The 17088-nt window shown below is 54.9% G+C and overlaps 1 protein-coding gene across 1 annotated transcript in view; it reads left to right on the plus strand.

Moving 5' to 3' along the window:
• Nucleotides 1–9462, plus strand: part of KCNK3 (potassium two pore domain channel subfamily K member 3) — a 36550-nt gene extending 27088 nt beyond the window's left edge. The window contains exon 2 of the mRNA XM_032653021.1: nt 8254–9462. Coding sequence (XP_032508912.1) covers nt 8254–9167 — 914 coding nt within the window. The 3' untranslated portion in view covers nt 9168–9462. The remainder of the gene's footprint in view (nt 1–8253) is intronic.
• The last annotated feature ends 7626 nt before the right edge of the window (nt 9463–17088 follow it).

The following is a 17088-nucleotide window of genomic DNA, read 5'->3' on the forward strand; positions in this document are numbered from 1 at the left end:
TTATTTTCCCAGGAGAGATTCCTAGAAGTGGCACTGCAGGGTCACGGGCAGACACATTTTCAAGGCTCTTAAGGCATATCGTGTAGCTGCCTTCCTGAGAGAGTCTGCCCGTCCCCCTCCGCCCCTCATTTGTGAGCATGCCCGTTGGCCTCGGGTTAATTTTCTCTGCCCCTAACATGCCACGTGTCTTCCTAGCATTGTGTCTTTGTTTCAACAGCTCCCCTCCGTCAGAACCCTGCATTTCCCACCCATCCTTTAGAGCTCAGGGCAAATACCACCTCCTCCACATATCCAAACTGAAGTTCTCCACCACTAGCCCTCCCTCAGGTGCTGTCTTAAATTCTTCCTAAAACATGTCCTACCTTTGCCTAGCATCTTAATAATTTGTGTAATAGCAACCTCTTCTTTGGGCAGGGCATTGAAGTTTTCAAAGTGCTTCCACTGAGATGTTTCATCTGATTCCCTTTCACATGGAAAGTGTTTTGTGGTCAAGGACTGTGGTTTGATCATCTGGGTCTACTTCCCCTGGCCCCATCACCCACCTCAAGTCTAGCCCAACCTCAAGCTAGCCCTTAATTTACTGGAAGTTTACGACAGCCTTCACTATTCCTAGTCCTACCAGAACAGACTTCAGAGGGCTCCGCTCTGCAGCGAGGACTGAGCTAGATCAGAACGCCCTGGTTTTCAGTCCTGGCTCTGTCCCTGCCCCTCTCTGGGCTTCAGTTTACCCATCTATAAAATGAACGAGTTGAACTACATAGTCTCCCATACTCCAGGATAGATGGCTCCCGCGGCCCCTGGCCCCAGGCACCCAGAGCAGCCCTGGGGTGCCTGCGAGGGCCCCTGTGCAAAGCCAGCCTCTGGGATAGGCCAGAGGGAGCTGGCCAGGGAGGCAGGCCTGGCTCCAGGCCAGGCTGTGTCTGCAAACACTGACCTTGGCTGCCGCGGGGATTTTCCATGACACCAGCACCACCCCCCTCAGCTCCCCTTAATCCCATGTGGGCCTGGGGAGGGCAGAGGAGGGGGGCTGTCCTACATCAGAGAACCCTGAACCAGAGTCATGGGGCACCTGCGGATGGAAGAGAGCTAAAAGAGAGACAGAGGAGAGGGCAGTGGGCCGCCACGTGGGAAGCTGGGGAGGAAGGCAGGGGGAGGGGGACGACCATGGTGGGGAGTGGGGACAAGAGCTGGAAGAGGAGCCAGGAGGATGGGAAGAGAGGATCTGGAGAGGGGCAGGGCCGGGGGGGCAGTGCTGTGCCTCTGAGCTGTCCTTCCCAGGCGCTCTGGCCTGGAGGGGGACAAACTCCAGACCCAGTTCTGCACACTGGTCCCTCCTGCCAACCCAGGTCCTTGAGGCCCCAGTGGTTTCCCAGGCCTAGCTCAGGCCTTGGCCAGGGCCAGGGACAGCAAGGGATTCCTCCTGGGCCCTAAGGCTGATTTCATTTTGCAGAGTCCTGGGGGCCACAGGGAGGGCAGGAGCTATGAGTCACAAAGGGCCCTCTTCTTATTCCCCACCCCCCCACCCCACCCCTGCTGCCGCCGACTGCTGGGTGTCTAGGGGAGGTTTCTCTCATCCACATCTCATACTTCTGGGCTGTCTGGGCTGAACAGCGTTATCTGAGCAGCTACACCCACCCGGCCTTGTGCCGGACACAGGGGACTTGCAGGCCCTCCGGGGGCTCAGAGCCCTGCAGAGCTCCTCTGCACAAGTCCAGGCCTGCGAGCAAGGCAGAGGGAGAGGTCCCTCCAGCTTTGGGGAGGCGCTCCAAGGTTCTTGGAAAAGGCAAGGTCTGAGCTGGATCCTGCAGGATGGAAGGAGAGGGCCTGCGCTCCCCTCCCCATCTCCACCAAGCTGGGCAGCCTCTTTCTTCCCTCCCTCCCAGGGCCTGGGCCAGCTTCCTTCCGCCTCATCTCCTTTAACACACCAATTAGGTCCCTGCGGAGCCTCCGGTCCTACTTCCTGGCTTCTCACTGCTGCCACCTCCAGATCAAGGGGGCGGCTCCCTGTCTGTGCCTCAGGGTCCTCCGTGGACCTTTCTGAGGTGCCCTCTGCAGGCCCAGCAGGAGAGCTCAGCCTCCTTTGGGGGTGCCTATGTCTCACAGCCAGTCCCCTGGAGCTGCCCTATCTCCCTCAAGCCCCCAGTCCTCTCCGGCTGCCCCACCAGACCCAGACAGCATGCTGAGGTCACACCCCCTCCCCAGGTGAAGCTTTGCATCAGCCCAGCTTGGCCCAGAGTGCACAGCCTTTGGGTACCTCTGGCCACGGGTCACCTCATCCATCTTCTCTCAGGGCAAACATTAGCCCAGCCAGGGCCATATTTACATTAGATAACTAGGTCTGCGGGGGAAACCAAGAAACAGGTTGCAGCTAGGTATTGCCAAGGGCTGTGTGTTTCTAATCTACAGAAGGACTGGGCCAACCAGAGACGGGACACCAGAGAATCTCAAAGTCAGAGACCCGGAAGAAGGACCTTAGAGTTCTTGTTGCTACAGAGGAGCGTTTCCCAAACTGTGCTCCAAGGAACACTTGTCCAGCAATATGCACTGTGAGAGAAGTGTTCCAAGGTCATACTAGCAGGAAAATTTAAGCACATTCTCCCAACTTCAACTGACCTTGCTCTTGAACACGTCTGTGGCTCTGATAAAGCCTCCACTTAAATCAAATGACAACAAATGCAGTTGAATTCAGCATTCCTGCAATTTCATTTAACCAAGCAACACTTTTCTCATCCAACAGTTATTAATAGTCCATGAAATTGGTATTCCAGGAAATTACCTTTGGGAAACACTGATCTCAGAATGTCAGTGCGGAAAGGAACTTTAAAGACCATCTAATTTTGATGTTCCCCAAAATATTCATACTAATGATTCATATTTATTGATCCCAACGTCCTAAGCATTTTAAGTCAACTAACTCATCAAATCCCCAGAGCCACTCTACGAGGTAAGTGCATCATTATTCCCATTTTACAGATGAGGAAACTGAGGCGCTTAGAAGATGAAGTAACCCGGCCAAAGCTGAAAGCTGTCTGACTCCAGAGTCTGCTCTCACCTATACCACTAAACTGCAGAGATCCCCGTGGAAAGTAGAAATATCCATTTTCAGTATTTCAAAAGCATAATAATAACAGTTCAGTCTCAGAATCAGTTATCCCATGCTAATCAGAAGTTCGGACCAGGAAATGAGTTCCTAATTAATTTTGACGGGAAAATAATTCATTTTTTCACAATTATCTATGCAGTGCCTATTCTAGGTAGTAGCTACATTGTACTGATCAGCATATTATGCTTCATATGTAAAATATTTAAAAATTTAGCCTGTATGAATGGGTGTGGGTGAACAAAAAAAACAAAAAAGGCATCCATAGCAGGGGGAAAAGGTGGGAACCCTTTCTCTTGTCCTGTCTTTCCATGTCACAGATGAGGAAAATTGAGCCCCAGAGAGGAAAAGGGACTTGCCCAAGGCACAAGCTGGTTATGGTTAGGGCCAGGTCAGACCCCCAGATCTCCCGCTTCCTAGTCCCAAGCTCTTTCTTCCACCCAAGGCTGTGGTCAGCTTTCTAACTTTGCGGCCAGCTAGGCCAGGGGTAAGAGGTCAGGCACTCAAGCTGGCGGGTATGTGAGGTCAATGGGAACAGACAGCTGAGTCTAATCCAGCCAAGGCCCCGACCAAGGGCTCAGACTGATTATTTGTGCTTCGACTAGAAGGAAATAGTCCACAGAGAGAAAAAGTTCAGTAAGAGGGAGGGATGGCCCCCAACCCTCTGCATCTCCCTGGAAGACAGAGCTTTGGCCAGTTTCTGAGGCCCTTGGTGATATTGGGAGGAAAATAGAACTAAGGCCCCGGGGCTCCCATCCCACCTAATTTTTCCTGCTGGCTCAAAATATTCATAATTAATATTTATGTCCAGTCATATAATTTTTAAATCTAGCTACTTGGCTTCCTCAGGTAAATTCTATGCTCCAGCCAGGTTTCTAGGCCATCTCCTAGCTGGGTTGCTCCCAAGCAGGGGCTGCTGGGCTCCGGTTGAATGAACAGGTCAACCTTGGTTATACTGAGCCATAGGGCAGAGGACAGAGCATTGAGTTTGGAATGAAATATCCCAGGTTATAGTCCTGGCTCTTCCATTCACTAGCTGTGTGATCTTGAGCAGGTCACTCTCCCTCTCTGGGCCTCTATCGCCTCATCTGTACAATATAAGGACTGGGCCATATGGTCAGTAAGGACCTTTCTGGCTCTGAGCATATGGTGGATTCAGGAAGGGTAGCTGGGAGAAGAGGGGACAGGAACAGCCCCAGTCAGCTCTCTGAGAGGCAGGGTCGAGAGTCTCAGGGTCAGGGCGTGAGTTCTGGCTGGTCAGTCCATCACGTATTAGCAGGGAGGATCCTCAGAGAATCAGCTCCGGAGCGTAGCCTCTGTGTATGTCAGCAACACACAAGGACAGATGGAGCGCCTCATCCTGAGATGCGCAGGGCTGGACAGGAAAGAGAAAACGGGGACTCCCTTTGCCCCCTCTCCCTGGTAAAAACCAAGCCTGAGCACTGGGCAGGCGGCAGGCCTGCTGGCAGGCAGACAGGCCTTGCCAAACTCCCAGTTACTTCCCAGAAGTTCCAGGGCCCCCTGGGAGTGGCTCCACCCCAGCTGGCACCCCTCCAAGCTGGGTGCCCACGTCAGCAGGTCCTCCCAGCTCCCTCGCCCTTTCACCCAGTGACAATAGAACAGGCGAAGGGGCGGGGGCATGCTGACCCTAGGCCCGATGCTTGGAGAAGCATCTGAATGCCTTGGCATTGCACCCCTGTTGCCATTTCTGCCCCATCCAGCTCGGGGCAGTGGCTGAGGACGAGGCTCCAAATGGACTGCTCTCCTCTCGGGTCTCAGTTTCCCATCCTGATTGCCTTCCTGGGTGATAAATTGGCTCTGAGGCATCAGAATGAGCGATGAGTCAGAAAGTCTAGTGGCCTTGGCCAACTCACGAGGCTCCTCCAGCTTTCATTATTCCAACTATAAAGTGGAGATAGTCATAATAACGACCTTGCAGCAAGTTTTTGAGAATTAAAGTTAAAACTGTATCTGAAGGATAAGATCTGCAGCCTCAGCGTGTGGTAGGAAGTGAGGGTGGGCCCTGGAGGGCACCGGACCCCAAAGGTGGGGCAACACTGCACAGGACAGTGGCCGTGGCAGAGCATGAGACTTGGGGCTGGGGGGCTCTGTGGGCAGCCCACAGCGGGTAGTGAGGCTGCCAGGCCGGCAGGCACTGGGTTTTCCTAAAGGATGGTGGACCGGGGGGCAGTTACGGCTTATGAACAGACACAGGTGAGGTGCAATGGTGGTGAGAGGGGGTCCTTTTCCCTGACGCTGGGATGTAGTTGCCTGACCCCATCAGGGACTGCCTGCCACTCAGGACTGCACTTTCAGGCTGACTTTCCCCTGTGAGTCCCCTCACCGCTCCTGTCGTGAACTCCACAGGTTCCAAAGTACTTTTACGTCCAGTCTCTCCTTTACTCCTTTTTTTTTTTGGCTGCGCCATGCGGCTTGCAGGATCTTAGTTCCCTGACCAGGTATCAAACCTGGGGCCCTGGCAGTGGAAGTGTGGAGTCCTAGCCACTGGACCGCCAGGGGATTCCCTCTCCTTTACTTCTGACAGCAGCTCTGGCAGTGGTGGCCAAGGTGGGGATTAACAGCTGTAGCTCAACCCCCCAGAGTGCAGAGCAGACAAGAGAGGTCCAAAGAGGGGAACGGATTTGCCCAATGTCGCACAGCCAGCCTGTGGTCAAGCCGGGGCTGGTCCACGCCTCCCTCTCCCTGTTCAGCCGTGGCCACAGTGCTGTGCCCTCCCCCGCATACTACGCTGTGCCGGCCTGGGGGACAGGGAAGGGCAGGATGACGAGCTGCTCTGACTCGGAGCCTGCCCAGCTGTCAAGGTGAGCTGTGGTCTGGCTGCTGTGGCCGAGCTGGCGGGCACAATCTGTTCTGACCCTGCTGGGGTGCAGACGGGCCAGGCATGGCAGCTCAAGAGCTCAGCTACCCAGGCCCCTGGCAAAGGGTGACACAGTCACCAGCTAGATGCCACGGTCAGGGAGCAGGGGAGCCCATTCTAAGGGCGGCCCACAGCCTCACACACCCCGGCAGCAGTCCCCCGACCTCCCTGAGCTTTAAGATCCACATGGCTTTAGGCTGACAGAGATGCCAAGTTTACTGGAGATGAGCTGTCTGCCAGCCTAGGTGATCTCTTGGAAATGTGAGGGAAACCTGGCACTTCATTGTGAGCTGTTACTGAGCGCTTGATATGTACCAGACTCCTTGCTAAGTGTTATGCACATTATCTCACTTATTTCTCCCCAAAAGTCCTGTGATGCAGGTGCTACTTATGAGCCCCATTTTACAGATATGGAAACTAAGGCTCAGAGAGGTTTTCTTTTTTAGAAAACACACAGTCCATGGCAGAGTCAGGATTTGAATTCAGGTCCCATACCAAAGCAGACGGTATCCTGCCTTGCCATCAATTCAACAAACATATTTTGGGCATAGCCCATGGTCATGGCTGGCAGTGAGGTGGGGGGTAGGGAGGAACATGACAAAGTCCAGCAGTGCCCACCCCCACGCACCCCAAGCTAGTATTTAGCGTACATATGTATTTACAGTTGGGGGACCTGAGTGACAGAGTAGGGGATGATGGTAGTACTGGCCCTGGACTTCAAAGCTGAACATTCTCAGCGCCACTCAAAGCAGGGATCACTTCCAGCTGTGAGCAACCCAGGATGGCTGCAGAGAAGCAGCAGCATTCTTAAGTTTTTTGTTTTTTTTAATTTTTTAAAATTTATTTTATTTTTGGCTGCCTTGGGTCTCTGTTGCTGGGCGCAGGCTTTCTCTAGTTGCGGCGAGCAGGGGCTACTCTTCGTTGCAGTGCTCGGGCTTCTCATTGCAGTGGCTTCTCTTGTTGTGGAGCACGGGCTCTAGGCGCGCGGGCTTCAGTAGTTGTGGCACGCGGGCTCAGTAGTGTGGCTCGTGGGCTCTAGAGCGCAGGCTCAGCAGTGGCGGCGCACAGTCTTAGCTGCTCCGCGGCATGTGGTATCTTCCTGGAACAGGGCTCAAACCCGTGGCCCCTGCATTGGCAGGCAGATTCTTAACCACTGTGCCACCGGGGAAGCACTCGGTTAAGTTTTGATAGGGCTTAAAAACGTGGGGAAAATGGAAAGCATTACGTTATTATAATAATCCTGTTAATAAAAGTAATAAATATCTTAATAGCTCAGCGAAGGAAGCAGGGCCAGGACCAGCAGACATAATTTTACAAATGAGGAAACATGCTCCTGGCTGGGTGAAGGCTGAGGGGCGTGGTAGGGCGTGATAGGGTTGAGACTGTCTGACTGGTGATAGTAACACCTGGAAGGACAACCAGGGCCCTTGCTTTGACAAAGGCAATGCCGCATCCCCGTGAGGAGAGACCCTACATTGGGGCCAGGCATAGAGGATGATCCCAGGGCCCCACAGAGGGTTTGATGAGGACTCTGGAGCACTGATTCATGGGGGGAGGGCACTGTCTCCTTTCTCCTCCTCTGACACGGGTGGGCCAGCTGCCTCTGGGAGACTGGTGGGCCCCAGGGGCGAACTACCCCCATAAGCTTTGGCTGAAAGCAAGGAAATCATCAAGGACCCCCAGGGTCCCTCCCTTCACACTGAATCACAGGATACAGGACTCATTCAGTCCAACCTCCACCCCTTATAGTCAAGGAAACCGAGGCCCAGAGAGGACAAGGAACAAGTCCAAAGCCCACAGACACTAAACTAGAATGCAGGTATCCCAACTGACTTGCCAGTACTGTTTCACGCTATCCACGCTGCCTCTAGACTAAGTGCCCAATAGCGGCACAAGTCAGCTCCTGTTCTGGGTGGAGAAGATGGTCGGGTCTTTGAAGCCAAACAGACTCTGATTCAAACGCACGTTGCTCTGCCTCCAAACAGTGTGACCCCGGAAAAGTCACTTAACCCTCCCTGCTTCCTCTTTCCTTCCTACCTACCCCCTGGAGTGGTCATGATAGTAAATGAGAAATCATCAGCAAGGAACTAGCACAGTGCCTAGGGACAAGGATGCACCCATAACTGTGAGTCGTCTTCTCTTCGGCCAAAGGAAAAAGAGGCCAGACTCTGCGAGGTTGGGGAAGGAGAGGGGAGAGAAGGGGGAAGGGAGGCAGGTTTCTGGAAGGGCAGCCCCGTAGCACGTGTTTGATCTCCTCTTCCCCTTCTTCCCCCAGGCTACGGCCACGCAGCACCCAGCACCGACGGCGGCAAGGTGTTCTGCATGTTCTACGCGCTGCTGGGCATCCCGCTCACGCTGGTCATGTTCCAGAGCCTGGGCGAGCGCATCAACACCTTCGTCAAGTACCTGCTGCACCGCGCCAAGAGGGGGCTGGGCATGCGGCGCGCGGACGTGTCCATGGCCAACATGGTGCTCATCGGCTTCTTCTCGTGCATAAGCACGCTGTGCATCGGCGCCGCGGCCTTCTCCTACTACGAGCACTGGACCTTCTTCCAGGCCTACTACTACTGCTTCATCACGCTCACCACTATCGGCTTCGGCGACTACGTGGCGCTGCAGAAGGACCAGGCGCTGCAGACGCAGCCGCAGTACGTGGCCTTCAGCTTCGTCTACATCCTCACGGGCCTCACGGTCATCGGCGCCTTCCTCAACCTCGTGGTGCTGCGCTTCATGACCATGAACGCCGAGGACGAGAAGCGTGACGCCGAGCACCGCGCGCTGCTCACGCGCAACGGGCAGGCGGGCGGCGGCGCCGGCGGCGCGGGCGGCAGTGCGCACACCACGGACACCGCCTCGTCCACGGCTGCGGCAGGCGGCGGCGGCGGCGGCTTCCGCAACGTCTACGCCGAGGTGCTGCACTTCCAGTCCATGTGCTCGTGCCTCTGGTACAAGAGCCGCGAGAAGCTGCAGTACTCCATCCCCATGATCATCCCGCGGGACCTCTCCACGTCCGACACGTGCGTCGAGCAGAGCCACTCGTCCCCGGGAGGGGGCGGCCGCTACAGCGACACGCCCTCGCACCGCTGCCTCTGCAGCGGGGCGCAGCGCTCCGCCATCAGCTCCGTGTCCACGGGCCTGCACAGCCTGTCCACCTTCCGCAGCCTCATGAAACGCAGGAGCTCCGTGTGAACGCCTTGCGGGGCCTGGAGCACCTGGGAGCGCGGGCGGGGCGGGGGGCTCCTGCCCGGAGGAGCAGCGGGGTCGGCGAAGAGACCGCCCCAGCCGCCTTTGGCGCCCCTACACCCCTTACCACCCTCCCCCCCGCCCCCCATCTCCGACTGTGCCTGCTTGCACCAGCCGGCAGGAGCCGGGGCTCTGAGGACCCCTGGAGCCCGCATCTGCGCCCTGCAAATTCCGAGAAATGTGAAACTTTGGGGGGGGGTCGGGGAGGGAAGGCAGAAGCTGGGAGCCTCCCATCCCTTTGGAAAAATAAGGAGCTCCCCAGTTCGCAGAGGCCCTGCTGGTAACCAGACCATCACCCCTCCCCCTGTCCCTTACGGAGGGAACTTCGTGTTCCGTGTAAGTTTGCATCTCTATTTATACCTCTGTCCTGCCAGGTCTCCCACGTTCCCTTGGCTCCAAAAGTCAGGGTGTCTTTGTCGAGGTCACCCCACTCAGTCCCACTCCCCTTCCTCATCCCCAGCTGTGTCTCCCAGTCTCCCACTACCTTTTGTGTTGTTTTGCATGGCTTTGCAGTTATGGAAGAAATGGAAACCCAGCAGTCCCTAAAGCTAGTCCCCAGAGGGCAGGCAGATGGAAGCAAGGACAGGCAGGCTGCAGAAGGGGTGGAGAAGGGAAGGGGGAGGCAGGGCTCCAACAGTCTGCAGGGTGGTCCCCTTGGTAGGTGAGAGCTAACTGGCCTCCAGTCACATCCTCATGTGGGGCCAGAGGGAGTCCAGCCTTCCAGACGCTGCCCTTGAAATCAAACAGAAGACTTCCTTCTTGCCATCACTGGCCGCTGCTGCTAATAACCTACTCTTAGATCCGTGAAATGAGTTTGAAAACCCTGTCCTGACTACCCATTCGTTTGATTCTCACCACACCCCAGTTAGGTCACCAGGGCAGGAGTTGTCATCCCCATTTTACAGATGACACTGAGACCCAGACAGGTGACATGACTTGCCCAAGGTGACACAGATAGCAAAAGGCAGAGTGGAGCAAGAGCCCAGGCTGTTTGCTCTGAGCCTAAGTGCTCTTTCTTTCGACTCCTCTTCCCGCTCTTTGAAAGCAAAGTTCCCAGCCTGCACACCCTGGCGTTGTGTGGGCAACTGGGCCTTAGACCAGAACCAGAGCCCAGGACTGAGCCAGTGCTGGGCTCAGCCGCTCCTCTGCTTGGCCACGAGGCAGGGCTCTCAGTGGGCTGCTGAAGCAGGGTAGGACCAGTCAGTCAATGAACTTCCTACTTACAGACAGGGGAGTCCTTAGGGCCAGATAAGCAGAGCTGGGGCTGACAGCAGAAAGGCCAGGAACTGGAGCTCTAGGAGTTGGGGAATTGGGCAGAGCAGCCTGGAGACGTGGCAGGCATATCCTCCTGGGACGTGAACCCTGACCCCACAACCAGTGTTGGTGCCTGTGTCCCAAGTAGCTAGAGATAAGCCATAGCTGCAGCAAGGAACGCTCCTCCCAGGTGTACCCCCTGCCTACCCCACCTGCAACCCAGAAGCCCAGGTACAGAGCAGCAGTTGGAGGTGAGACCCTGGGCTCCACTGTCAGGGCCCAGAGCTAGAGCTGGGACCATGACTCAGACAGCATCAAGGGATGGGTGAGGGGCCTCTCCCCCTCCAGCTGCCCCCTCTTACTGTTCCCGTGTCAGCTCCTTAACACTGCTGAGCGAGGCCAGCCCTGGCATTCAGGGAAGCTGTAGTGGAGGCCCCCAGGGTGATCAGCCTCAGCCCCACCCTGACCCTGCGCTCCAGCCTCTGGGCACCACTGGGAGGGAAGTCTGGCCTGGCCTGTGTGTGAATGCCATCTCAGTGTGGAGCGTCCTGGCTGCCCAGGTGCCACAGAGAGCAGGGCCCAGGACCCGGGGCTGCCCTCTGTGTTTATGTTGGGGTGCCTCTGTCCGGTGTGCGACTCTGCCCTCGGGGGGTCCTGTCCCGTCAGTCCCAAGGGAGCCATGACCAAAGTTGTAGGGAGATGGTGGGGAGGGAGGCCGAATGGCCCTCGCAGAGCACGGCAGACTGCTCGGTCTCCGGCCAGGTCTTTCCTAGGGAACTGGAAGACCGGTGTTGCTTCTCCCTCACCCCCTCCCACTGAAGGCAGCCTTTCTGCTTCCCCAATGCCTTATGCCTGGGCACACTGCCACAGAATATGCAATACGTGTGGGTGACATGCCCCTGCGCCCACACCCTCACCCCGGGCAGCCCCTGGACCCCACAGGCCGCAGCTGCCACGGCCTCCCTTCAGCCCCTCCTGCCTATCTGTCTTCACACTGAGAATGGCGCCTAATAAATGCTGTCCATGGAGACCAGGGTCAGGCTCAGCTGCCTCTGTCATCGTGTACCCTTGGCACTGCCAGGGAGTGGCCACTCCCCCTCTGGGGTCTGAGGACACACCCAGCAGACGCAGCTCAGGGGTGAGATACATTGCGGGCACCTCTCTTCCAGGTACATTTTCCTCTGGGTGTGGAGGGACAACACAGCCTGGAACTGGGCCCCAGAGCCCAGGATAGACCCGGAAGCAGATGCATCCTGAAGAGGAGCCAGCGCCTGGAATCAGCTAGCCAGTGGCTTCCAGATGTCACTGAGCACAATCCACAGTGGCCTTTGACACCACAACCCATGCCTATCTCACCGTCTGTCTTTCTTTCATGAAACAATACTTAACCCCTACTACAGCCAATGCATTCTAATACTTTCTATTCTAGTTCATGTTATAAAATGCTGGTCACAACCCACTAAATTGATTTCTCTCCCCACTAATGGTTTGCTCCCTGCAGATCGAAATACACTAGAGAAATAAAGGCAGTGTGGGTAAGGCTGCTTTATCCCAGTCCTCCCACCCACCCACATAGGTCAGTTGAAAAATACAGAGAGAGACCTATTTACTGGGGATCCAGGGATCAAAGAAAGAAGTGGTGGCACCTGCAGAAGGCAGGACACGGCCAAGCCTTGTGTGACGGCGCTCCTGGCTGCTCCTTGCAGCTGCAGGCAGGCCCCTGGGACACACTGATTGGCCTTCGGCCCTTGGGGTGGCCACGGCACAACCGGCCCTGAGCTCCCCTTGGCTCACCGCACCCAAGACCACCTCATCAAAAGCCAGGGCTTCCTGCCCACGGCCTATCTGCCTCTGTCTTTCTTAGAAGAGCTAAGTTAAACGATGCCATTTTTGAGGTCAGCAGTGGCCAGTCCAATATCGCTTTGACTTTCCTAAGCAGTTCCTACAGGACATAAACTTGCTGACGCTTGCCCTCCTTTCTTCATTGCCTAGGGTGAAATAATCAGAATTCGAAGGAATTCCCCAAGGGGCTGCAGTCATCCCAGTCTTCCGAAGGGTGATCAGAATCGTGGCTGCAGTGACCCGAACCCCAGCCCCTGCCCACAGCTCCTAATGGCTCAGAATTGCCCTCAGTCCTACCGTGGGCTCTTTATCTCCAGGTGATGCCATCCCCACCCTCCTCACTTCCACACAGCCTCTGAGGCACCCTGCACTAAAAAAATATATGTACAGCAAAACAAAAATAGAAAACCAGCACCCCAGAGCGGGGTGGGGTATAAATATACCAAGACTCTGACTGAAGTGGTTCCTCTGTGCCAGCCTCAAATGGAAACAGAAGCTTCCTGGGAGCTGAGAGAGAAAAAGGTCTGCAATGGAACTCTTCCCAAAATGTGTCCCATGGTATACCTTGTGGCGAAAAGAGTTCCTTGGTCAGATGAATCTGGGGCAACACTGCACACATCACTCAAGTGTGGAGCTTCCCGAGACATCTTAGCCCAGTGAAGGTTCTGAAAAGCCCAACGGCAGACCCAGCTGTTTACCTGTGCTTAAACTCACAGCATTGCCCCAAATCACTCCCAGCACCAGCCCTTCTGTTTGCACGACGTCTCCTCACACCCCGGGTCCCACAGAGCACGCTTCGGGAAATGCTGATCTAGTGAAGCCTGTCTGATGAAGAGAGAAGTTTGATCCTACCCCCTCAAAAAACTCCAAAAGGAGCTTAGCTTATAAGTCCTTCTATAACTGAAGGCCGTGACATTATGAAATACATATTTTATTCCCTATTACACGTCAGCTCAAACCAAGGCTCGGAGTAGCTCACTTGCCAAGATCAGGCGGTGGGCTGGTGGCAGAGTTGGGATTTGAGCCCGGGCCCGCTGGCTCCGAGGCGTAAGCTCTCAGCCACCTTGCTGCGTCCTGTCCCCAGGTGGTCCACGTCTTCAGCAAAAGTTTGGTGGAAGTCGCAGAGCTGTTTAGGACGTGTCATTTCTTATTCAGAATTTTGGTGAGTGGGGAGCCTATAACCTAAAAATGTCTCCCTTCAAAGATGACAGAACCTGATGCAGCCAAGAAATTCTGTTCCATCTTCAGTCCTCGCACTCCCATAGATAGGACCATTCAGCTCGCTCTTTCTTTTAGCTTCACTACAACGTATCTCAGGAAGCCAAGGTCAGGGAAGGGATGCCTAGGGCCAAGGAAGAACTTCAGAAGACACACTGTCAGAGGAAAGAAGCAACAGCCCCACCTCAGGGCACACCTCGCCGTCCGCACTGAGTAGCATGAAGCTTAAGCCCCCCTGTCACTCCTGAAGCTGGGTTCAGCCTAGAAGGCCGAGACTTCATTTCCCTAGGGCCCTTTGAACAGCCCAGTCTGTAGTGGACACGGTCCCCTCCTCTTGCCCAGTGATGCTGGAACAACAGCCTCAGGCACTGCCATCGCCTTGGTCAAAGTTTGCAAAGCATCACACACACACTCCTCTAGATTTCTGGTCCAGCTCCTCTTTCTCAGAGGAAGGGATTTTGGTTCAGAGAGAGGAAGTGAGATGCTCAAGGTCAAGAGGCAAGATAGTGGTGTAGCCAGGATTGGCATCCGATAGCCTCACTTTCCACACTCCCTCCCCACACACCCACACAAAGCAGGGGCCCAGCCTTCTCTGACTCTGATTTCAGATGAAAGCTGCTAATTGCTAATCTCTGAGGTTGAGTCACTCTCACTCATGCTGGAAATTTCCCACATCTACATCTGGACATACACCAGGAGACGCACAACCCCGCCCCTCACTCACCCAGCTGCAGGGGAGGGCCTTGTGGGTAGTGCCACCCTTAGGACGGGGGCTGTGATGGAATTGACTCCATGATCTCTGGCCGTGAACTCCCGGAAAATCCACGCTAAGGGCGTTTTCCATTTACAAAGCCCTCTCACTTCATTCTCTCGTCGGTTCGTTGGACAACTCTGTGATTTAGGTGAGAATTAACGCTCCCATTTTACAGATGACAGAACTAAAGAAAGACTTAAGGTCCTGAGAGCCGGCACTGTTCCACATTCAATTCCATATTGTTGATGGTTGTGCCGGGCCACGGCTCCCTGTGTGCCCCAGTACCTCGGGGCCCCAAGTGTCCCCCACAGTGTGCCAGGCTGATTCCCATGGGTTGGGGAGGCCCAGGTGGATGTGACTCACAGAACCTATTAGCAGAAGGAGACAGGGAGTCATGAACATTTTACTCACTTCACCATGAGCCCTGAGCAAACTTTGTCCAGAGCCACGGACTTTGGATTAAGGGCAGCACAATGCCCTTAACAACAGTCCCCGCGGTTCAGCTGGAAGGGCCACAGGATCCCTGGGAGAAGGTCATGACTTTGACCCAGGCCAAGTCCCTAAGTCAACACTCTTCCTCCCTGAAGAGGGAACACATGCACAGGTCCTCCCTGACTACAGAGTATTCTGGTCTGACTACCGGATCAGAGTGGTAGGAAGAAAGCCCACAGCCCTGGGCTTGTTCTGGACCCAGCATCAGGGTTTGAGAGATACCGTCCTTCCAGATTGCACAGGTCCAGCTGGGGAGACTGAGGGTGCCGCTGGGGCAGGGAGCCTGGCCTGGGCTGTGTTGTGCTTTGGCCTCATCTTTGTCGTAAAAACTCTCATTCTGCCCTTATTTCAGGCCACCAAAACTTCTAAGGAAACTTTTGGCTGCCAGAAGTACTGTGCCAGCCTCTCTCCAAAGGTAAAAGACATGCCCGAGAATCAAGGGTATGTTCCTTATTGAGCACCTACTATGTGCCACAGACTTTACAAATCTCACAACCACCCTGTGAGGCAGGTGTTGTTACCCTCATTTTGGTAGATGAGAAAGGTAAGACTCAGAGAGGTTAAGTGACTTGCCCAAGGTCACACAGATAGTAAGTGGCAAAGCCGCACCCAGGACCCTCTGGCTCTAATGCTCAGGCACTTTCCAGTGCACATCCGTGCCTGGAATACATCTAGTCCAGCCTCCCCACAAAATAAGAATTGCCTCAACATCTTCCCTACCAGAACATACAGCCTCGGTTTACAGGACCCTTGCTCTCTGAGGCCACCCCTTCATTCACTGAAAAGCAGCTCTAATGACCACCTGGAGACATTGACCATATCCTTTCTATTGAGACAAGAACTGCTTCCAGTTCTGGCTGTGCCTTCTGGAGCCACAGGAAGTAATTCCCTCTGTTTCAGGCATTGCTCTAAAGGATTCAAGATGGCTCCCCACATGGACAGGTACCTCTAAGTCTTCTCCAGGTTAAATGTCCTATTCTTTCAGCCACACCTCCATAAACAGTACATCTAGACCTCTCACCAGCCCTTCTCTGGAAGAGCTTCAGGTTACTTCTTCCCCAGGAGTTTGATCCCACATGTGTGGTCCAGCTGCACAGAGGTGATGAGCATCCCCTCTCTTGCTCTGGATCTTTCTATTAACGCCGCCTAAGAGCACATCTGACATATGGGCAGCCGCCTCACGCTGAGCTTGCAGCCCAGCAAAACTTTCCCGGAGCTTGTCGTGTGAACCGCTGTGACAGACACTACTGGTTACCTAATCAAGAGCCATCCTTGCGCCCTTCTGCCTTGATGGCAGAGGGAGACGTTCCTCAGGTGCTGACCCTCCCTCAACGCCTGTTCCAGGAAATAAGCCGATCACGGTGACCTCAAGCAGCTTTCCAAAGACTGAATTAGAGTGTGTTCCATTCTGGTTAATGGGTTCTTCAGAGACGTCTGCTGGGGGCTACTAGGAGAGGCTTTCCTAAAAGAAATCACAAGGGAGGAAATGCCACTCTACCTTGACTGGACCTTGCCAGGTCTATGTGTGATGCCTGGAATAGTGACAGCCATGAGAGAAGACATCATGGGCACAGTGGGGATGGCAGAAGGAGAAGGTGGAGAGTTTATTTGTCACTGTGACAGTGAGCGGCCCCTGGAACCCCTGACCTCAGGCCATCTCGTCACAGGAGACAAAAAGTGTAAGACCCGTATCAGGTTTTCCATTACTGGCAGCTTAAAGCCCCATGGCCCTCAGGCTCCCGCAACAGGATTATTGTACTGTCTGAACCTGGTGGACCCCAAGGGAGAAATGGCTTTGTTCTTCCTCCCTTCGCGGCCTTTAGCAACACTAGCTTGAGTCTCCCATTCCTTCTCTTAAATATCAGCTGGGGCTGATCCCAGAGCTTTGTGGTCACTCTTGGGTATAAGGAAGTCCAGTCCAGCCTAGTCCAGTTTAAAACTTTAATCTCAGATCCATTTTAATGCTCATATTCTCCCTGTTCCCAGAATAGATCATCCTTCAGCCGAAGGGACTTAGAAAGGGGAGGAGGCATGCTCTTCTCCCCAGCCCCCTCCTTCTATTTCTGGCCCTTCCACAGTCTCAGGCTGGGTAGAGGAATTAAAAAGACAATGGAGGGACTTCGCTGGTGGCGCAGTGGTTGGGGGTCCGCCTGCCGATGCAGGGGACACGGGTTCATGCCCTGGTCCGGGAGGATCCCACGTGCCGCAGAGCGGCTGGGCCCGTGGGCCGTGGCCGCTGAGCCTGCGCGTCCGGAGCCTGTGCTCCGTGGCGGGAGAGGCCACAGCAGTGAGAGGCCCACGTACCGC

This window comes from Phocoena sinus, chromosome 13 (genome assembly GCF_008692025.1).
Source record: "Phocoena sinus isolate mPhoSin1 chromosome 13, mPhoSin1.pri, whole genome shotgun sequence".
NCBI classification, from domain to species: Eukaryota; Metazoa; Chordata; class Mammalia; order Artiodactyla; family Phocoenidae; genus Phocoena; species Phocoena sinus.